This window comes from Phyllobates terribilis, unplaced genomic scaffold (genome assembly GCF_046119375.1).
Source record: "Phyllobates terribilis strain yellow unplaced genomic scaffold, ASM4611937v1 Scaffold_13__5_contigs__length_258822181, whole genome shotgun sequence".
NCBI classification, from domain to species: domain Eukaryota; kingdom Metazoa; phylum Chordata; class Amphibia; order Anura; family Dendrobatidae; genus Phyllobates; species Phyllobates terribilis.
Window position 1 is genome coordinate 156,613,343 of NW_027362773.1, and position 23,964 is coordinate 156,637,306.

Here is a 23,964-nt window from a genome sequence, read left to right on the forward strand (position 1 = left end):
ATAAAGGAGTGGTTCTGCAGGTGGGGACCACAGACCACATCTCAGTACCAATGATTTCTGGCTAATGTTTTGGTCACTTTTGAATGTTGGTTGTGCTCTCACACTCGTAATAGCATGAGACGGACTCTACAACCCACAGAAGTTGCTCAGGTAGTGCAGCTCATCCAGGATGGCACATCAATGCGAGCTGTGGCAAGAAAGTTTGCTGTGTCTGTCAGCGTAGTGTCCAGAGGCTGGAGGCGCTACCAGGAGACAGGCCAGTACACCAGGAGACGTGAAGGGGGCCATAGGAGGGCAACAACCCAGCAGCAGGACCGCTACCTCCGCCTTTGTGCAAGGAGGAACAGGAGGAGCACTGCCAGAGCCCTGCAAAATGACCTCCAGCAGGCCACAAATGTGCATGTGTCTGCACAAACGGTTAGAAACCGACTCCATGAGGGTGGTATGAGGGTCCGACGTCCACACATGGGGGTTGTTATCACAGCCCAACACCGTGCAGGACGCTTGGCATTTGCCACAGAACACCAGGATTGGCAAAGTCACCACTGGCGCCCTGTGCTCTTCACAGATGAAAGCAGGTTCACACTGAGCACATGTGACAGACGTGACAGAGTCTGGAGACGCCGTGGAGAGCAATCTGCTGCCTGCAACATCCTTCAGCATGAGCGGTTTGGCAGTGGGTCAGTAATGGTGTGGGGTGGCATTTCTTTGGGGGGCCGCACAGCCCTCCATGTTCTCGCCAGAGGTAGCCTGACTGCCATTAGGTACCGAGATGAGATCCTCAGACCCCTTGTGAGACCATATGCTGGTGCGGTTGGCCCTGGGTTCCTCCTAATGCAGCACAATGCCAGACCTCATGTGGCTGGAGTGTGTCAGCAGTTCCTGCAAGATGAAGGCATTGAAGCTATGGACTGGCCCGCCCGTTCCCCAGACCTGAATCCGATTGAGCACATCTGGGACATCATGTCTCGCTCCATCCACCAACGTCACGTTGCACCACAGACTCTCCAGGAGTTGGCGGATGCTTTAGTCCAGGTCTGGGTGGAGATCCCACAGGAGGCCATCCACAACCTCATCAGGAGCATGCCCAGGCATTGTAGGGAGGTCATACAGGCACGTGGAGGCCACACACAATACTCAGCCTCATCAGGAGCATGCCCAGGCGTTGTAGGGAGGTCATACAGGCACGTGGAGGCCACACAATACTGAGCCTCATCAGGAGCATGTCCAGGCGTTGTAGGGAGGTCATACAGGCACGTGGAGGCCACACACAATACTCAGCCTCATCAGGAGCATGTCCAGGCGTTGTAGGGAGGTCATACAGGCACGTGGAGGCCACACACAATACTCAGCCTCATCAGGAGCATGCCCAGGCGTTGTAGGGAGGTCATACAGACACGTGGAGGCCACACACAATACTCAGCTTCATCAGGAGCATGCCCAGGCGTTGTAGGGAGGTCATACAGGCACGTGGAGGCCACACAATACTGAGCCTCATCAGGAGCATGTCCAGGCGTTGTAAGGAGGTCATACAGGCACGTGGAGGCCACACACAATACTCAGCCTCATCAGGAGCATGCCCAGGCGGTGTAGGGAGGTCATACAGGTACGTGGAGGCCACACACAATACTCAGCCTCATCAGGAGCATGTCCAGGCGTTGTAGGGAGGTCATACAGGCACGTGGAGGCCACACACAATACTCAGCCTCATCAGGAGCATGTCCAGGCGTTGTAGGGAGGTCATACAGGCACGTGGAGGCCACACACAATACTCAGCCTCATCAGGAGCATGCCCAGGCGTTGTAGGGAGGTCATACAGGCACGTGGAGGCCACACACAATACTCAGCCTCATCAGGAGCATGCCCAGGCGTTGTAGGGAGGTCAATACAGACACGTGGAGGCCAGACACAATACTCAGCCTCATCAGGAGCATGTCCAGGCGTTGTAGGGAGGTCATACAGGCACGTGGAGGCCACACACAATACTCAGCCTTATTCTGACTTGTTTTAAGGACATTACATCAAACTTGGATCAGCCTGTAGTGTGTTTTTCCACTTTAATTTTGGGGGTGACTCCAAATCCAGGCCTCCATTGGTTAATAAATGTGATTTCCATTGATGATTTTTGTGTGATTTTGTACAGAACAAAGTATTCAATGAGAATATTTCATTCATTCAGATCTAGGATGTGTTATTTGAGTGTTCCCTTTATTTTTTTGAGCGGTGTATTTTTGAATTAGTGTCTATCATCACTTTTGTTTCCAAACATGATCTTTCCTTTCTTTCTGTGACGTAATGTATAACGTGTCCTCCCTCTTGACTTTGGATTCGTACAGAATATCACTGGTGTATCAGTAACCTGCGGTTGGGGCTAGGGTGGGCTTTTCTGCACTGCTTTTCTAAAGTCTGGCCATGCTGGGAGTGTAACAATGACATATAAAGGAGTGGGCATGAAGATGGGGGAATGACTGGGCATTTCAGACTGCTGGAGGCCAAAGTAAGTGATAGCAGAAAACTTAGTCGGGAGGTAGGAGAATTTTGGGATCACAACAAACAGGAAGTGTAAAGTCAGAGGAAAGGGATCAGATTATATGAAAAAAAAAACACAAGACGAGATCGGTACCTGAGAAGTTTTGTGGGATTATTAAAGGACACTAGAGGTGGTTTTAAAATTTCTTAAAATGTAGTTCAGAACCCCCTTAAAGAAGACCTGTCACTTATCATAAATCTGTAGTGTTTTTCCCTGATGTAATTGCCACTGTTTATCTGAATCCGGCGCTGTTTTTCTTTTGTTCCTGCGCCTCTCTGTTCCTGAGATATGGCCTCCTGTTCCCTTTATATAAATCTAGTCTTTTCAGTAAAGTGGGCGTGGTCCTCATCTCTTCTCTGTGGCTGTCTTTTTGAGGGCCACACCCAGTTGTGTAATAAGACTATATTTAAATACAAGAGAGAGGGGGCAAAATCTCAGGATTGGAGAGGCGCAAGAACAAAAGAAAAACAGCGCCGGATTCAGGAGAACAGCGGCATTTACACCAGGGAAAAAAAATTACATATTTATGTCAAGCGACAGGTTCCCTTTAAGCCTCACCCAGGGAATGCTCAGTTCCCCAAAACGACTGTGAGTGCTCCTCTTGCACTCCAGACTGTCCAAGCAAAATAAAGGACTTTATATGACTCCTATCTCTACACCCCCTGTAGCTAAGAGGACATAGCCAACATCTCTCTGTCTCTATATTGCTCTATATGTAATAGATATGTACATGTTCCAAGTAAGTATTTAGTGTATACGTCTCGATAGCATCTGTGCACTTGTCCTATTTGGCAACTTGCTCTTCGCTCACACTTTTTGTTCATATCGGAAATATTCATCGCGTTGTGCAATTTCCGAGGATGCAGCGAGTCTTATTTTGGGTTTGTTTATGCTCTATAAATATGTTATCTTAGCCCCGGTGGAGATGTACAATAAACGGGTCATATTTTAGTTCCTACACCAGCTGCTTTATGTCTGGGTGATGTCTTAAGAATGTATTTTTTCCTCTCCGAGACGCTCTGGCTGCCGTGCATTTGGTGGTGACTGCCACACAGGCTGGGATCCAGGGCTATATAGAGTATAGTTGTTTAAACAAGAAACTCATCAGAACTGCTGCCTCCGTGGGAATTAGATGGGAAATTAGCAGCTCCAAGGGCTCCCCATGCCTATTTTAAGCCACGGCGACTTTTAACTGGAAAACATGGGAATGACACAGATCGAGACTATTTATAGAGCTCTGTATCATCCATGGGATCTAGCTGTCATCTCAATGCCATGCGGGCGGCTGCTGAATGCTTGACCGTCACCTGGGGCACAGCTTCTATGTCCCTGTAGTAGTGCTTCATAATATTACTCACTACAGCATGGATTGCTAGGAGCCTAAAGACAGGGGGTGACTAGGTAGCAGTTGCACCCAGTGCTAAGTGCACGAGGGTCCTAATTGGCACATGGTGGGAGGACAACCTTTTTATACTTTTTGCATTGTGGCCAAGGAGCGAAAAGTTATTCCTCTTCCTCCTGCTTGCTCATTTGTTCTGCTTGTGAAATGTCTGTAAATCAAAATAGCCACCTGAATCTATACAAAATATTGAGGAATGGGTATAATGGAAGTAATGAAAAGTGTGTGAGTGCAGGGTCTGAATGAGTATTAAAGGGGTTGTCCTCTATTAAAGAAGCTCTCCCACCAAAGTTTTTATCCTCTTACTAAATTGCAATCATCGTATTATACAGCGTTGTGCACTTACAATTGCTCATTTTGCCTTTCTACCCAGCCATTTCTTCTCTTTTTTTTCTGCTTTATGTAGAAACAGGAAGTCTCTTTTCCCTGCATTTATCATTCCCCTCTTCAACTTCTCATCCAGCTGCTCCCTCCTCCCCCTGTCGGGGACTTTTTGCAGTGATGACTCCTGCAGGGAAAATTGACCTCCTGTTTCTACATAGAGTTTAGAAGGATTCATCAAGTCAGTTCTTAATCACTTGATGTCATAGACCTAATGGAAAAGAGAAGAATTAGCTGGGTAGAAAGGCAAAAGAAGCAATTGTAAGTGCACAGTGCTGTATGATGATTGCAATATAATAAGAGGATAAAAACATTGATCAGAGCGATTCTTTCAGACATAAGGACATTATTATAAGAGGTTCACCTTTTTATGAGCCAGTTTGATTAGCTGATCTTTACGATTCAGGCTGATTGGAGCAATCATTGCATTAGCCACAATATAAAACCAGATTTTCCCTATGGTGGAGATGCCTGGCTGACCGTGACTTCCTTAAAGTATCCCCTTGATTGTGTCAGGAGCAGAACCCAGGGCAATCGGCTGAAAATGCAGCCATCTGTGACCAAAGGTAAGCCTTTCTGATAATAGAAGAGTCCCCTGATTATAAGTTGATTACATTTTGTCCTGGTGTTGGGGCCCTATTCTATATTAATTTCCCCTACTTTAATGAAGAAAAAAAAATCAAAACTGCTCAATTATTTCATGGTCTAGATTTTGGGCGTTCTCTAACCTTGCCCTTTCTTCATTAGCAATGAAAGGTCTGACTGTTTCATTGTTTCATAAAAGTTTGGTCTAGAGTTGTCACACTCCACAAATGCTTAGGTCCAGGGTTGGATTGGCCCACCAGAGAACCGAGGAATTCTCCGGTGGGCCCTGGCTTCTCCTTCAGTAGATTTCATAGTGCAAACCTTGCAGCTGCTCTTGAATGGGGGGGGAGAAAGGTGGGCCCTCAGAATCAAATCCTCTGGTGGGCCCAATGTTCTTCAGTCTGACACTGCTTAGGTCCATGTAGGAGGATCCCCTTTGATCAGCAGAAATTTGCAGTGGAGCAACTGGTAAATTCTCCAGCGGCACCTGTGCTGGAGAAATGAAGCTTTACATGGCGCCAAATTACATTAATGGGTCTTCTGTGTAATGCACTACTGCCGTGCTGGGTCCCTAATAGAGTAAATGATTGGTGCGGTTACTTTTCACTGTGGGCTATTGATGAACGTTACCATGTTGCCTCATCGATCTGCATAGGAGCTGCAAACACAAACAATAGAGGATGTTTTTTATATAATTGTTTGCTACGTTGCCTCCGTGTTTGCTCGCCCTGGAGCAATTAAAGTTTAATATTAGTTGCAAAGTTTAGTACAAGTTAAGTAGTGTTATGAATTTCATTTTACTTCATAGTGCTACATCTGTAGCGGTAATCTGCAGGGGTGACCTTTTGCTAACTTTCCTATCGAGCCCCTCAGAAATATTTCGGATGGTGTAACGCTTGACCTAATAAAAGCTAAACAGCTAAAACTACATTAATTTGACACGCTGTCTCCTGCTATGTGTGAAATATTTGCAAGGCAAGACCCGAGTAGCTCCGTCATTACCTGCTTACTCATGCTGCACGTTGAAAATTTTCATACGTCGTGCTGAATATTATCTAGGAAAATGACTTCTTGATGTATATCAGTGAAACTTGTAATTTACATTAATCGTGCCAGATGGAGGCTCTTAGTGCCAGTCCTGAAATAATACACCATTAATATTGCCATTAGAGCGCCCACACCTTTTACACCGCCATCATGCAACTTGCAAAGGGCAAAATCTAAAACCCCAGATGCTTCAGATAGTGTGAGGACAGGGGCTGAGAATGGATGGAGACTGTGTGCCGTGCAGCTAGAAGGTGGCTGAGTGCTCTCCGGTCTGCTATCCATGACATTCGTTAAGTCTTTCTCGCCAATATCAGGGTGATAATCCTCGACTAATGGGTTGCCCAAAGACCACTAAGTGACCGTTTGTGCAATATCTCTACAAGGTCCCAATATTCTCCGGCCTCAAGCCCACCTCCTCTTCCACAGTGGACAAACTTCTTCAGTCACTGGAATTCCCCCAGTGGACAACCCTACTCTGGCCTCCACTTCAGGGTCCACTAATGGACAGGCCAAAAACAAGTTCTCTTGACATCATAGGTGTATGTGAATATTATCCCTGTACTGTGACATCACTGTGTGTTATCACTGTACTATGACATCACTGTGTGCATTATCCCTGTACTGTAGCATCACTGTGCGTATTATCCCTGTGCTATGACATCACTGTGTGTATTATCCCTGTGCTATGACATCACTGTGTATATTATCCCTGTACTGTGACATCACTGTGTGTATTATCTCTGTACTGTGACATCACTGTGTGCATTATCCCTGTGCTATGACATCACTGTGTGTATTATCCCTGTACTGTAGCATCACTGTGTGTATTATCCCTGTGCTATGACATCACTGTGTGTATTATCCCTGTGCTATGACATCACTGTGTGTATTATCCCTGTACTGTGGCATCACTGTGTGTATTATCCCTGTACTGTGACATCACTGTGTATATTATCCCTGTACTGTGACATCACTGTGTGTATTATCTCTGTACTGTGACATCACTGTGTGCATTATCCCTGTGCTATGACATCACTGTGTGTATTATCCCTGTACTCTGACATCACTGTGTGTATTATCCCTGTACTGTGACATCACTGTGTGTATTATCTCTGTGCTATGACATCACTGTGTGCATTATCTCTGTACTGTGACATCACTGTGTGCATTAACCCTGTGCTATGACATCACTGTGTGCATTATGCCTGTGCTATGACATCACTGTGTGTATTATCCCTGTACTCTGACATCACTGTGTGTATTATCCCTGTACTCTGACATCACTGTGTGTATTATCCCTGTACTCTGACATCACTGTGTGTATTATCCCTGTACTCTGACATCACTGTGTGTATTATCTCTGTGCTGTGACATTACTGTGTGTATTATCCCTGTACTGTGACATCACTGTGTGCATTATCTCTGTGCTATGACATCACTGTGTGCATTATCTCTGTACTGTGACATCACTGTGTGCATTATCCCTGTGCTATGACATCACTGTGTGCATTATCTCTGTACTGTGACATCACTGTGTGCATTATCCCTGTGCTATGACATCACTGTGTGCATTATCTCTGTACTGTGACATCACTGTGTGCATTATCCCTGTGCTATGACATCACTGTGTGCATTATCCCTGTACTCTGACATCACTGTGTGTATTATCCCTGTGCTCTGACATCACTGTGTGTATTATCCCTGTACTGTGGCATCACTGTGTGCATTATCCCTGTGCTGTGGCATCACTGTGTGCATTATGCCTGTGCTATGACATCACTGTGTGTATTATCCCTGTACTCTGACATCACTGTGTGTATTATCCCTGTACTCTGACATCACTGTGTGTATTATCCCTGTACTCTGACATCACTGTGTGTATTATCTCTGTGCTGTGACATTACTGTGTGTATTATCCCTGTACTGTGACATCACTGTGTGCATTATCTCTGTGCTATGACATCACTGTGTGCATTATCTCTGTACTGTGACATCACTGTGTGCATTATCCCTGTGCTATGACATCACTGTGTGCATTATCTCTGTACTGTGACATCACTGTGTGCATTATCCCTGTGCTATGGCATCACTGTGTGCATTATCTCTGTACTGTGACATCACTGTGTGTATTATCCCTGTACTGTGACATCACTGTGTGTATTATCTCTGTGCTATGACATCACTGTGTGCATTATCTCTGTGCTATGACATCACTGTGTGCATTATCCCTGTACTGTGGCATCACTGTGTGCATTATCCCTGTACTGTGGCATCACTGTGTGCATTATCCCTGTACTGTGGCATTACTGTGTGCATTATCCCTGTGCTATGACATCACTGTGTGCATTATCCCTGTGCTATGACATCACTGTGTGCATTATCCCTGTGCTGTGACATCACTGTGTGCATTATCCCTGTGCTATGACATCACTGTGTGCATTATCCCTGTGCTGTGACATCACTGTGTGCATCATCCATGTGCTGTGACATCACTGTGCGCATTATCCGTGTACTGTGACATCACTGTGTGCATTATCTCTGTGCTATGACATCACTGTGTGCATTATCCCTGTGCTATGACATCACTGTGTGCATTATCCCTGTGCTGTGACATCACTGTGTGCATCATCCATGTGCTATGACATCACTGTGTGCATTATCCGTGTACTGTGACATCACTGTGTGTATTATCTCTGTACTGTGACATCACTGTGCGCATTATCCGTGTACTGTGACATCACTGTGTGCATTATCTCTGTGCTATGACATCACTGTGTGTATTATCCCTGTACTGTAGCATCACTGTGTGTATTATCCCTGTGCTATGACATCACTGTGTGTATTATCCCTGTGCTATGACATCACTGTGTGTATTATCCCTGTACTGTGGCATCACTGTGTGTATTATCCCTGTACTGTGACATCACTGTGTATATTATCCCTGTACTGTGACATCACTGTGTGTATTATCTCTGTACTGTGACATCACTGTATGTATTATCTCTGTACTGTGACATCACTGTGTGCATTATCCCTGTGCTATGACATCACTGTGTGTATTATCCCTGTACTCTGACATCACTGTGTGTATTATCCCTGTACTGTGACATCACTGTGTGCATTATCTCTGTACTGTGACATCACTGTGTGCATTAACCCTGTGCTATGACATCACTGTGTGCATTATCCCTGTACTCTGACATCACTGTGTGTATTATCCCTGTGCTCTGACATCACTGTGTGTATTATCCCTGTACTCTGACATCACTGTGTGTATTATCTCTGTGCTGTGACATCACTGTGTGTATTATCCCTGTACTGTGACATCACTGTGTGCATTATCCCTGTGCTATGACATCACTGTGTGCATTATCCCTGTACTGTGGCATCACTGTGTGCATTATCCCTGTGCTGTGGCATCACTGTGTGCATTATGCCTGTGCTATGACATCACTGTGTGTATTATCCCTGTACTCTGACATCACTGTGTGTATTATCCCTGTACTCTGACATCACTGTGTGTATTATCCCTGTACTCTGACATCACTGTGTGTATTATCCCTGTACTCTGACATCACTGTGTGTATTATCTCTGTGCTGTGACATTACTGTGTGTATTATCCCTGTACTGTGACATCACTGTGTGCATTATCTCTGTGCTATGACATCACTGTGTGCATTATCTCTGTACTGTGACATCACTGTGTGCATTATCCCTGTGCTATGACATCACTGTGTGCATTATCTCTGTACTGTGACATCACTGTGTGCATTATCCCTGTGCTATGACATCACTGTGTGCATTATCCCTGTACTCTGACATCACTGTGTGTATTATCCCTGTGCTCTGACATCACTGTGTGTATTATCCCTGTACTGTGGCATCACTGTGTGCATTATCCCTGTGCTGTGGCATCACTGTGTGCATTATGCCTGTGCTATGACATCACTGTGTGTATTATCCCTGTACTCTGACATCACTGTGTGTATTATCCCTGTACTCTGACATCACTGTGTGTATTATCCCTGTACTCTGACATCACTGTGTGTATTATCCCTGTACTCTGACATCACTGTGTGTATTATCTCTGTGCTGTGACATTACTGTGTGTATTATCCCTGTACTGTGACATCACTGTGTGCATTATCTCTGTGCTATGACATCACTGTGTGCATTATCTCTGTACTGTGACATCACTGTGTGCATTATCCCTGTGCTATGACATCACTGTGTGCATTATCTCTGTACTGTGACATCACTGTGTGCATTATCCCTGTGCTATGACATCACTGTGTGCATTATCTCTGTACTGTGACATCACTGTGTGTATTATCCCTGTACTGTGACATCACTGTGTGTATTATCTCTGTGCTATGACATCACTGTGTGCATTATCTCTGTGCTATGACATCACTGTGTGCATTATCCCTGTACTGTGGCATCACTGTGTGCATTATCCCTGTACTGTGGCATCACTGTGTGCATTATCCCTGTACTGTGGCATTACTGTGTGCATTATCCCTGTGCTATGACATCACTGTGTGCATTATCCCTGTGCTATGACATCACTGTGTGCATTATCCCTGTGCTGTGACATCACTGTGTGCATTATCCCTGTGCTATGACATCACTGTGTGCATTATCCCTGTGCTGTGACATCACTGTGTGCATCATCCATGTGCTATGACATCACTGTGCGCATTATCCGTGTACTGTGACATCACTGTGTGCATTATCTCTGTGCTATGACATCACTGTGTGCATTATCCCTGTGCTATGACATCACTGTGTGCATTATCCCTGTGCTGTGACATCACTGTGTGCATCATCCATGTGCTATGACATCACTGTGTGCATTATCCGTGTACTGTGACATCACTGTGTGTATTATCTCTGTACTGTGACATCACTGTGCGCATTATCCGTGTACTGTGACATCACTGTGTGCATTATCTCTGTGCTATGACATCACTGTGTGCATTATCCCTGTACTGTGGCATCACTGTGTGCATTATCCCTGTACTGTGGCATCACTGTGTGCATTATCCCTGTACTGTGGCATCACTGTGTGCATTATCCCTGTGCTATGACATCACTGTGTGCATTATCCCTGTGCTATGACATCACTGTGTGCATTATCCCTGTGCTATGACATCACTGTGTGCATTATCCCTGTGCTGTGACATCACTGTGTGCATCATCCATGTGCTATGACATCACTGTGTGCATTATCCGTGTACTGTGACATCACTGTGTGCATTATCTCAGTAATTTAACGATGTCTTCACTAAATACGGATTTTACCCGGAAAGTGAGAATTTAGAGAATGAATGATCCGTCCAGGGGGAGAAAGAAGCAAATTTCTCTAATGAGATAAATTACAAAGCTTATTATTTTCATGTGTGTTATTAACTTATGAAACAAAAATGAAAGTGATATTTACTCTTTAAGTTTGAAACAACCTTCAATGAAAGAATCTTATAGTATTTGCCTGGGAAGCTGTCAGGGCCTGGTGTTTTGCCACCCGGTGTTGAGCGTATGGCGTACATCACTTCTGTATCCTTTCGTCTGGGTGCAGGATCCCAGTATCGGGACCTTGACCAGCTCCAGGAGAGAGGGTCCTCCTTTTTGCCCCAATGGCCGATTCTTTGCGAATTGCAATGGCTTCACATCTTCGCAGTGATGTTATTTTCATGTGTAGGGTCATTTATAAAAACTCTTTGGGCCTGTAATAAATCTTTATATAGAGTTGTTTTTATAGCTGTATCTGCATGATCACTTACGTTATGATGTGGCTCATCATCTGGATGTCACCCAGAATAGGGGAGTCTCCTCTGTGCAATTTTTTTCCCAACTGATTTTCAGATAAAGATTGAAAATCCTTACAAGACATTACGATAGGTGGAAACTTCCAGTGAAAGCTTTTAGTAGTGGTTGGTAGGAATCATAGAATCTTAGAATGTTAGAGTTGGAAGGGACCTCCAGGGTCCTGGTGTGCAACCCCCTGCTCAATGCAGGAATCACTAAACCATCTCAGACAGATGTCTGTCCAGCCGCTGTTTGAAGACTTCCATTGAAGGGGAACTCACCACCTCTCGTAGCCGCCTGTTCCACTCATTGATCACCCTCACTGTCAAAAAGTTTTTTCTAATATCTAATCTGTACCTTCTCCCTTTCAGTTTCATCCCATTGCTTCTCGTGTTTCCATGTGCAAATGAGAATAAGGATGATCCTTCTACACTGTGACATCCCTTCAGATATTTGTAGATAGCTTTTAAGTCTACTCTCAGTCTTCTTTTTTGCAAGCTAAACATTCCCAGATCCTTTAACCGTTCCTCATAGGACATAGTTTGCAGTCCGCTCACCATCCTGCTTACTCTTCTCTGAACTTGCACCAGTTTTTCGCTGTCTTTTTATAATGTGGTGCCCAGAACTGTACACAGTATTCCAGATGAGGTCTGACCAAGCAGGAGTAGAGGGGGATAATTACTTCACGTGATCTAGACTCTATGCTTCTCCTAATACCTCCTAGAACTGGACACAGTATTCCAGATGAGGTCTGATCAAGGAGGAGTAGAGGGGGATAATTACTTCACGTGATCTAGACTCTGTGCTTCTCCTAATACATCACAGCACTGTGTTTGCTTTTTTTTGCTGCTGCATCACACTGTTGACTCATGTGCAGTCTGTGATCTATTAGTATACACAAGTCTTTTTTCACACATGCTGTTGCTTAGTTCTATTCCTCCCAATTTGTAAATGTAATTTTCGTTTTTCTTGCCAAGATGTAGAATCTTAAGATCCAAAGTTGTGGTTCAAAACACCTCTGATTTTGAAGGTGCTTTCTAGCTACTTATTCCTGATCTGAACTCAGTCATAGCATGAATCCTGTCCATAGAGTTGACACCACAGATGTCTTCTTGACTGTCATATCTTCTCTCAATATCAGGCTAATATGAGGACAGATGGCATCAGGTTTCACCTTCTAAGTCATGTATGAATCCCACAGTAGTGGGGGTATTACAGACAAGGTTCCAAATACATCCAAAGCCTTAATTTCACCTACACTGATTTCTTGCATTTGACTTTAATCACACGAGTCTTAAGCTTTTCATCTGAGAAGAGGATGTAATTTATCCAGTATGTTCACATACCCTGAATGCAGCCCGGCTTACATACCTTATAGTAATCATTTGGTGCCCTGACTGGTTCTATATTCGCCTGTGCAAGCATCTGGCAGTTATCTGGGTCACTTACAGTTTTCCGCACGTTATTTTAAAGGGGAAATCCAAATATGTCATATAGAGAGACCATATATTTTTCCAAAATCAAGGCTGGAGTAAACAGCAGGCAAAATGGGCAGATGCCAAGGACCACTAAGCTCGTGGCTTGACATGGCTAATCATGCCTTGTTACCAAAAGTGCCAACTTTTGATGGGATTGTCACACATTTTTGGAAACCGGTGGATATGCCATGAATGTCTATCATGAGACAACCCTTTTAAAACATGATAGGTGCAGTTCTGAGACCCCCATTCTACAATTCTGTCCAGCTGCTGGCCAAAGAAAATGCAAGAACGATGCGGCTGCTCGGGAGCTACAGCACCTTTTGTGCTCGTACATTGCAATGCTTGCTATAGTGTAAATGGACGTGGAAGAGCGAGGGGCATTAGATGAGCATTTTGTGCTAGTGGAAAGTTCTGAGATTCTATTCCGACTAAACATCCAAGATCTGACCAGTTATGTGCAAACTTCCATTTGTGCACCTAACCCTAACCCTTGTACAACTTGTAATACTAACCCTAATGCATTTTAACAGAAAAAAAAATAATGCCCGGGTGCAATGGCATTCTCCGCACCTCATATAGCAAGGCCCCTGTTCCGTAGAAAGACACTGCACCAATGTAGTTTGACCCCAAATGGAACAAAATTGTTACTCAATTTTTTTTTTTTCTTATCCCAGCATGCTCCATTGCATAGCAGGTACTGGTGATATTTTACTATAGGGGCACTATAGAAGAATGCAATGCTTCATGGAGGCCCACCGAATGCCTTGAGGTCTGCAATTCAGACATATAGAGACTCTGCATGCTGAAGTACAGGGATCACGCACCGAGCATTGCTATGTGCATGATCTTTTTTTCCATCTTTAGTATCTGCTTATGATGTGCCCCATCATCTCTGCCCTGGATGTTGACCCCCGAAAAAAAAGAAGTCTCCTCTGTGTAATATTCCCAACTGGTTTACAGATGGGATTGAAAATCCTTATAAGACTTTAGGTAGGTTGGAAACTTCGAGTGAAAACTTTTAGTAGTTGTCGGGAGGCGATCCAAGGGCAGGTTGAAGGAGAACGAGAGAAAAACTAACGGAGGAATACAATCCAAAAACGCCCCAAAAAGAAGACTTTCAAAAAGACATTGAAAAACTGCACCATCCTGGTGAGCGGACTGCAAACTTTGTCCTAAGAGGAACGGTTAAAGGATCTGGGAATGTTTAGCTTGCAAAAAAGAAGACTAAGAGGAGACTTAATAGCTGTCTACAAATATGTCAAGGGCTGTCACATTGTAGAGGGATCATCCTTATTCTCATTTGCACATGGAAACATGAGAAGCAATAGGATGAAACTGAAAGGGAAAAGATACAGATTAGATATTAGAAAAAACTTTTTGACAGGGAGGGTGATCAATGAGTGGAACAGGCGGCCACGAGAGGTGGTGAGTTCTTCTTCAATGGAAGTCTTCAAACAGAGGCTGGACAGACATCAGTCTGAGATGGTTTAGTGAATCCTACGTTGAGCAGGGGGTTGGACACGAGGACCCTGGAGGTCCCTTCCAACTCTAACATTCTAGGATTCTAAGACAAAAAAAATAAAACAACCAATAACAAGGCTAACAAGACCACCAAAAAGATGACCACCAATAAGACAATCAACAATATTTTGATTTGATTCAGACCCAACAAGAAAACATATTCTCGAGAACCAATTATTATATGGTTTCCATAAGTCAAAAACTCTACAAGATGCAAAACAAATCCTTAAAAAAAAAAAAAAATAAGCCAAAGGTGTAGCAAATTTCCTTTGCTATCCTAGACCATTAACCGGCAGCACAAACAAATGCCATTCCAGATCTCAAAATGTTATTTCGGAATCATTAAGGTCTTTCTTGGATCTAAATTATGGGCTAGCTTCTTAAGTATATACATATTTAATGTGGTCCATTAAAATTTGGAAATCCTCTGAGATTAGCCTTGCCGTGCATTCATGACAAGGAGAATTATGACTGGTACTGCAATGACAGCCAAATGTGTCTTCCAGGTCTCTAATTCCCTCACGCCACGTAGAAGCTGTTGAGCTGGATCATTTTTTCATACATGTGATAATTACAGTTCAGTGCGTTCAGCTAGAAAACATTCATATGTAAAGCATGTGGATTGCCACTAGGTATTGGATACCACGCTTGACTCATCGGGTTTCCTGCAGATAAGCCTTAGCTACACTGTAATAAGAGCTCGGAACATGGTAGTTTCCTGGTTAGAGCCACATTCATATATTATACATGTACATTACAAGCCGTTCCTAGGACTGCTGACTCACATCATCGGGGTCAATTTAGTAAAATCACAGATAATTAATCATGTATTATAAGGAACAAGCACATTAAGCAATGTTAACACATACTAATATGGAAGAAAACAAAGAGATCCAAAAATATATAGAAGAAAAAAATATAAAAAAAGGACAAAAACACATAAAAAGAATCAAATGCATAAAAAAGGATATAAAACCCATAAAATGATCAAATGTACATAAAAAAAGACCAAAAATGCATGCAAAAGGGCATAAAAAGGATCAAATGTACATAAAACAAGACCAAAAATACAATAAAAAGGACAAAAAAACACATAAAAAGGATCAAATGTACATAAAAAAGACCAAAAATGCATATTAAAGGATATAAAACCCATAAAAGGATCAAATGTACATAAAAAAGACCAATAATGCATGCAAAAGGGCATAATAAGGATCAAATGTACATAAAACAAGATCATAAATATAATAAAAAGGACAAAAAACACATAAAAGGGATCAAATGTACATTAAAAAAAGACCAAAAATACATAAAAAAAGGACAGACACATAAAAAGACCAAAAATACCTAAAAAATGCAAACAAAAATGTTCACAAATTCATAAACAAAAATAAAAATGACCATAACTGAATAAAAAAAGATACTTTAGAAAATGCACACAAAAATGGAACAAATAAGCCCAGAAAAATATAAACAATCATAGATAAATTTTTAAAAAAATTGACTAAAAATAAAAAAGCACCAAAAAGTAGAAAAAAAGTAAATTGACATAATTTATTTTTCACCTTTCTTTGTTATAAAGATTATTATGCTATTAGTAGAAATTTGTATAACTATTTGGGAAGTTTTTGAAATTAGTTTGAATATAGAAAATAAATGTGACTTTTCCCTTTAGATTTTTCCGCAGCGTCATGTATCATGGCATTACATCACAGGTATAATTACTAATATAATGAAAGCGTGATTAAAAATGATATCACTCAGTTCACATAGCATAATGGATTGTGTTTTTGACCACATATAGCCAGAGCCCATTGGACGCCGTTGGATTTTTACACTTTTGATGCAAATAACACCAGTATATATATCAAGGACCACTCAATTGTAAAGTGCTACAGAATATGTTGGTGCTATATAAATAAAATTATTATTAAGATTATTATTATTAAGGACAGGATGTTTTCTATTAGAAAGCAGAATTTGTGGAATTTCTCAGTAGTTTAGAACAATTTCATTAGTTTACAATTCAACAAAAATTGGAGCTAATTTGGCCAGATTTATAAAATCACAATACATTTTACAACATTATACAATTCCATGGACGTTCCAGAAACCTTATGGTACATTCACGTGACCGTAATTTATAGTCAATGTTTTGGTTACAATGCCTGGTCCGACCATGGGTCTCCTGACCTAAACTAACAGCCTCATATATGACTAAGCTGTTAGTTCATATCAAGAAGCCTGCAGTCGGGCCAGGCATTGTGGCCTGAATATGGACCATCATACAGTCGTGGCCAAAAGTTTTGAGAAAGACACAAGTTTTGATTTTTGCAAAGTTTGCTGCTTTGCCCTTTTTCAACCTTGTAGTCGGAAGTTTGTATGGTTACTGGAGTACAATTCTAAAAATTTCTTAAGTTTTTAAACTTTTATTGACAATCACATGAAGTTTCTGTGACGAATCAATCTTCCCAGCACAGCCTCTTATTTCTCCAGACTTCTGCCCTTCGCCCTGGGAGCTGGATATCGACTTCTGGTCCAGAACCTGACTGATAACCGGTCATTCTTGTCCAATCAGTGCTACTTGGAGTTTATTACAGTTTCTGTGTTTTGTTTCTCCACCTGCTTTTTGAGGATTGACCACAAGTTCTCAATGGAAGTAAGATCTGGGCCATTTCTTGGCCACAGACGCAGGATTTCAATGGTTTGTTTTCCGAGCCACTTGGTTATCACTTTCATCTTGTGAGACGGTGCTCAGTCAAGGCAGAAAAAGCATCATCATCACATTGCTCCTGGATCATTGGGAAAAGTTGCTCTTGGAGAAGGTTTAGATCCCATTCTTAATTCATGTCAGTGATCTTAGGCAAAATTGTGATTGAGTCCCCTCCATGGATGAGAAGACTCCATACATTGTGAGTGATCCACCTCCATGGATGAGAAAACCCCACACATTGTGAGTGATCCACCTCCATGGATGAGAAAACCCCACACATTGTGAGTGATCCCCTCCATGGATGAGAAGACTCCACACATTGTGAGTGATCCACCTCCATGGATGAGAAAACCCCACACATTGTGAGTGATCCCCTCCATGGATGAGAAAACCCCACACATTGTGAGTGATCCCCCTCCATGGATGAGAAAACCCCACACATTGTGAGTGACCCCCTCCATGGATGAGAAGACTCCACACATTGTGAGTGATCCCCCTCCATGGATGAGAAAACCCCACACATTGTGAGTGATCCACCTCCATGGATGAGAAAACCCCACACATTGTGAGTGATCCCCCTCCATGGATGAGAAGCCCCCGCACATTGTGAGTGATCCCCTCCATGGATGAGAAGTCCCCCCCACATGTGTGGTCTCCGGACGCTGTACTGTTGGCATGACACAAGACTCATGCCAGTGCTCACCTGTTCGTCTCCAGACAATCATTCTTCCAGATGTCCAAAACTGTCTAAAGGGGCTTCATCAGAGGAAATGCCTTTACCTCTGTCGGTCCTTGTGCTTCTTGCTAAATTATTGCCTCTGATGAAGCCCCTTCAGACAGTTTCAGACATCTGGAAGAATGATCGTGTGGAGAAGAACAGGTGATGCTTCCATGAGTCCTGCGTCCTGACCACAGTAAAGCCTCCTGAGACCCTTCATGTGTGGGGGACTTCTCATCAATGGAGGGCCTCACTCAAAATTTTGACTAAGAACATGTCTATGAATAAAGAATGGCATCTAAACCTCCTCCAAGAGCAAATTCTCCCAACCATCCAGGATAATGTTGTGATGATGCTTTTTCCAGCATGATAGAGACCAGGTCAAAAGGCAAAAGTGAGAACTAAATGGCTCAATGAACAAAATATTGAAATTTTGGGTCAATGGCAAGAAAACTTTTCAAGCCTTAATCCCATTGAGAACCTGTGGTCAATCCTCAAAAATTACACTCAAGATTAAGCAAGAACAGGCGGTCATCAGTCAGGATTTGGTCCAGAAACTGATATCCAGCTGTCGGGGCAAAGGGCAGAAGTCTGGAGAAATATGGGGCAGCTGCTGGGAATATTGAGACTTTACAGAAACTTTATTTATTTGTCAATAAAAGTTTACGATTACAACTCATGAAATGTTGATCTAAAGACACCGAAGTAGCAAACTCTGTAAAAATCAAAACTGTATGTCAGTCTCAAAACTTTTGACAGCAACTGTAAATGGGCAATTTTTTGTTTTGCCAATTAATGGCGCACGTCTTGAAAACATTTGACCCGTTTTGTACTTCTTTTAGACACTTTTCCAAAGTGAAGACAAGTGTCTAAAGAAATAAATTTGTTCCATGTCTACCATTTTTGTGCAATTTTTGACAGATTTTGTGCATTTTTATTAGTAATGGTAAAAGCACATTTAATGGAAATGCTGCGGATTTACCATGCAGATTTGTGCACAATAAATCCACCGGGCATTTACTTGCATGAGCTTTGAACAAGTCTCATCTAAACGCTGCAGAAACTTTTGTGCAGAAATTGATCAGCAGGTTGGTTATTAAATACCCAACAAGTCATTTTATATTGCAAATTTGTTGTGTTTTTTTTTTCAAAATCTGCAATAAATCCACAATTAAATGTTTTGTTGAGAGTATTTACTGAAGTTCCAAACAATATCCACCATTCTACATTTGCAAACCCATTGGGAGGAATTTATCATGTTTTGCTCCAGAATTTTGACACTTTTTTGGGGATAATTTATTCTATATTGTATGCCAATTTTTTGGTGCGATTTTGTGTTATTTTTACTTTTTAGACACAATTATAAAATCTGTGCACCGTTTTTATGGATTTTTACGCCAAGTTTGAAACTTTTATTTTAAGCACTTCAAACGAGGCAGGTCCTCTGCATTTTCCCTTCTTATTTATCAATTGTGACTTTTTTTAAAATGTGAAAAAGTTGCAAATACATTCTAGCAAAGGGCTGTCATAAAAAGAGGAATTACAGAAGTTTAATATCTTAAGAGGCACCAAATTTATCAAACATAGCGAGACACTTTGATAAATCCGGTGCAAAAAAAAAAAACGCACTGCAGTCACAAGCAAAACTGACTTATACGTTAATGGAGGGATTTTTTTCTTGAGGGGAATATTTTATTATTTTATTTTTCAGAAACCACAGGAAAATGCGCTGTAACAAATATGCAGCAAAATTCATGCTATGTGGTGCTGAGTTTAACTCTACTGATTTTTTCCTGCAGATTTTGTGCAAATTTGTCCAGAATGCATTTATCCTAATTAATCCTTTTTCACAACTGGGTATAAGTAGTCATCTGGAATATTAAAATATGTACAATATTTTTTATCTCAACAGCGTTTAAAAAAAAAAAAAAAAAAGTCATATAATTTCTGTAAAACATTGGTTGCCTTTGTATACTAATAATATTAATTAATAATAATGATTTCATCGTTTTACTGAAACCTAAAAAAATTGTGAAACGTGACAAAATTTGAGATGAACCACAGAAAATTGCTGTTTTTACCTCTCCTACAGGACAATGATACAATGTAATATTATCCGCTAATATTAGTATCTAATAAGACCACTCGGAATCACATGGATACATTTTTTGAAGAAAAGCATCATGTAGACCGACTAATCAAAAAATAGTTACATTATAATCGTTTAATGACTCTCGTCAATAAATAAAAGTATCAGACGAAGTTAATCAAGTCCTGTCGACTGACCTGCACTTGACCACACGTTCATGGTAGGAGGTTCCTCATGGTCAACAGCCTTCTTCTTCTCATCCATCCTGAGACTTCAGCAGATCGAGTCACAGCTGGAGATCAGCAGAGTTTCCTTTTTTTAGGGCTTTTATAAAAAGTAAACAAATGTCACACTTTCACGTGTCTTCATCTCTAGTCGAGTTCCCACCCTCTTGTGCACCTCTACAAATCACAAGTAGGACGCTTGAGGAGCAGGAGATCAGAAAGTGCTTTGGTGAGCAGTGTCCTCAGATAGTGACTCATGTATCAGAGGCATAGTCAGGGGCTGTGATAGGGCAGCAAGTGACACAGCAGAGTCCCACTGTACAGTGCAGTCCCACACTAGGAACATCACCTTGGTCTGTCACTAATACCCAGATTTCTCATGCACCAGCTGAGTCCATCACACTTTTCCTGGTGCTTTTCATCCCCCCTCTGGGTACTTTGCAGGTCTTCTTTCCTCCAGGTCTATTGAATCCTGTTGCTCTGCAGTTTGCCCCCCATTCCCTTGCTCGCCAGTCCTCTGTCTCCCTTGCTCGCCAGTCCTCTGTCTCCCTTGCCCGCCAGTCCTCTGTCTCCCTTGCCTTCACATTCTCTATGCACTTTTCTAAGTACTCAGCAGAATCTTTATGGCCGGGAGGGGGGAGAGGGCGACGCTATGTGTCAGTGGCAATGAGATACACAGCCTTTACTGCCACTACTCTGATAAATATTTAGACAGGTCCCCAGCGAGAAGATCTTTTCTAAACATTTGTCTCTTGGATGACTTTCTACAAGCTCCTCTAAGGTCATCTTTACTAAAAGACGGTCACATATATATATATATTTTTTAATGTTTTGAGATATTTAGGGTTTTTTTTGCAACTTACTTGATACATTGAATTTACTGATACATTGTTATTAGGCACGATGTATCTGTAGTTTTTGGACACTAGTGAGATATCACATCTATATACCGTACATCTATCTGCACAATCTGTAGGATGCATTCAGTTTGTAGGGTATTCTTGTACGTTGCTTCAATATGTATATGGCTCTATATACTTTGTAGGCATCCCTGTTCAGCCTTATCCCTAGGAAGATGCTCTAATTTTTTTTGACATACTGTTATTTGTCCCTTAAGTGATGTTTTTTGAGTGCAGAGAACAGGGTGTAGCCTATGGGGTCCGGCCAAGCATGAGTGCCAGAAGGAAGACACCAACAAGCCAGGGCCAAGGGGTCAGGCTCCAAGGTTTGGATAGAAAATAAATGTATCTATCATTGTGCATATTTTCCAAGAACATACAGGATACCCAACGGTAGGAGGCAAAAGAGAGACTAAGGGTGCAAAGCCCTGATCAGGGTATTTAGACACAGGGCTCAGGTAGGAGGCACCATTTCAAACTTTTGCCCATAGAGTTGCAGGGTCAGTTTCTCCATATAGGCAGCGACACAGCTTTCTTCTTCTTCATGGAGGTGAGAGATTTCGTATGATGAGATCATCAAAGCGGCTCTGAATTCAGCATAAAGCAGAAGGGGCCACAGAAAGATTAGAGGAGCCCCGGAAGATGATTAGAGCTGTAATTGTGCATTTCTAAGGAAGCGGGTAACGTGCATCTTACATGAGGATGGGTTAAGCCTAATATAGTTCACTCCACTTAATACAGGGAAGCGTAACAATTACAGCTTCACAATGGAGTCCTGAGCTTGATGGTTGCACATGAGATAATGGTACAGAGCTTGATGGTTGCACATGAGATAATGGTACAGAGCTTGATGGTTGCACATGAGATAATGGTACAGAGCTTGATGGTTGCACATGAGATAATGGTACAGAGCTTGATGGTTGCACATGAGATAATGGTACAGAGCTTGATGGTTACAATTCAGTGTTGAGGTATTTAGCTTGGTAGTTACTTAAAGGGACTCAGTTTGTACAGTCATTCTGTGCTGACAAAGTGCCACCGTTTTCATAGCATGGCCAATCATTTACACACACCTTCCCACCAGCATGTCTTCCCTCTATCTCTACCCTCCCACCTTATTTGATTGACAGTTGTGGCTTCATGGAGCTAGAGAAGGGAGGAAATATCTGGAAAACAATCAGATGGGAAGGTGTAGTTAAACGATTGTCCGCCGTGATGTACCGCCTGTACTGGGTTTGAACAGTCATTCTGTGCTGACACAGTCCCTTTAGCACATGTTGGTGCTGAGCTCGGGTACAACACTGTGACCCTGGACTTGTCGGTCGCGCGACATTACTGAGGCATCGAGCTTGGCAGTTACACACAAACGGAAACAGTATCTGTAATTTCCAAAACACTTATCAGTTGCTCTTTTGCAAAGTGCAAACCTATAGAGCTTTGTGTCCAGGGCTGTTGACACAGAACCCCTTGCAGTATATTATACAGAATTTGGAGAGACACAGAAGACTTCCTCACCATTTTAGACCACATAAATTACCTTCATTGTCTCTGCAGAGCTTTTCATCAGACCTTGTAATTCCTCTCATGTCTTAGGTCACGTCAGCTTCACCTGAGGTGGTTTAGCATGTAGTACTTAGTGCTTACCCAGGGGCCACAACTTTGGTCAGGGCGTTCTTCTTGTACTGTACTTGCTTTACAAGGTAGTTGTCATGGAGCAATCTACAACTACTCAATGTGTCCAGACCTACTTATCTCGAGCAGGATGTCCTAGGTAGGCAGTCCAGAACAAGTCTCCAGGCATCTACTGCAGTTTCCTACCTGAAGCTCTCTTAGATCCAAGTGAATTAGGGTAGATGCACTATTACTGCATTATAATCAGGGTTAAAAAAATAATACTCTACTTGATGCTCACCTGTCTTGCTGCAACCTTGCCCTCCAAGATTTCTGCCCCCCTTCTTTCTACCTTTCCCCATCGTGCAACATTTTATCTTGGACCTTCTTCACTTTTTTCTGGGGCTTCCGGAGCCGAATAGGCCAAGTTGACCTCGGACGACCCACATGATAACGTTGTGATCTCATGACGCGCGCCGTAATGCCAGAAGCCTATTTTGGCACCGGAAACCCTGGTGCGAAGTGGAAAAAGGCCAAAGAGGATGTTACGTGATGCGGGAAGTGGGCTGCAATGGGACAAGTAAGTGGCAAGGCTGATTTTTTTTTTTTTTTTTTTTTGACACCCTATGTTTATTATTCTCTGGGGTCTTCAGAGACCCCAGAGCTTAACCCATTACTTGCCAAATTAGCAATTTTCATTTTTTTTTTTTTTTTGGACCTAATTAGAAAATCTTAGTTGCTAGAAGCAAAAAATTAGGCGTCCCAAAAAAAAAGGACATTGGTAGATAATGGATATGAAACATTCAATTTGTATCAGATTCTTTTCCAAATTCAAGCGATCTGCTTAATTGAATGTCGCAGTTTCGCTCACCTCCGCTATCTATTATTATGTATCTATTGATCTATTGGTCTCAAAAGAAACGAAAAACCTTCCTATTAATGCAGTTTCGGTAGCGA

At 42.3% G+C, this 23,964-nt stretch overlaps 1 protein-coding gene across 8 annotated transcripts in view; it reads right to left on the minus strand.

Moving 5' to 3' along the window:
• Positions 1 to 21,119, minus strand: part of ANO1 (anoctamin 1) — a 174,014-nt gene extending 152,895 nt beyond the window's left edge. For 3 of the 8 annotated variants that reach the window (XM_073658827.1, XM_073658820.1, XM_073658819.1), the window contains exon 1: positions 20,471 to 21,116. In XM_073658827.1, the coding sequence (XP_073514928.1) occupies positions 20,471 to 20,537 (67 nt within the window). In that variant the 5' untranslated portion in view covers positions 20,538 to 21,116. Of the gene's footprint in view, positions 1 to 20,470 lie in introns of all 8 variants that reach the window. The other 5 variants (XM_073658825.1, XM_073658823.1, XM_073658822.1 and 2 more) reach the window with 3 other exon arrangements.
• Between the last annotated feature and the right edge of the window lie 2,845 nt (positions 21,120 to 23,964).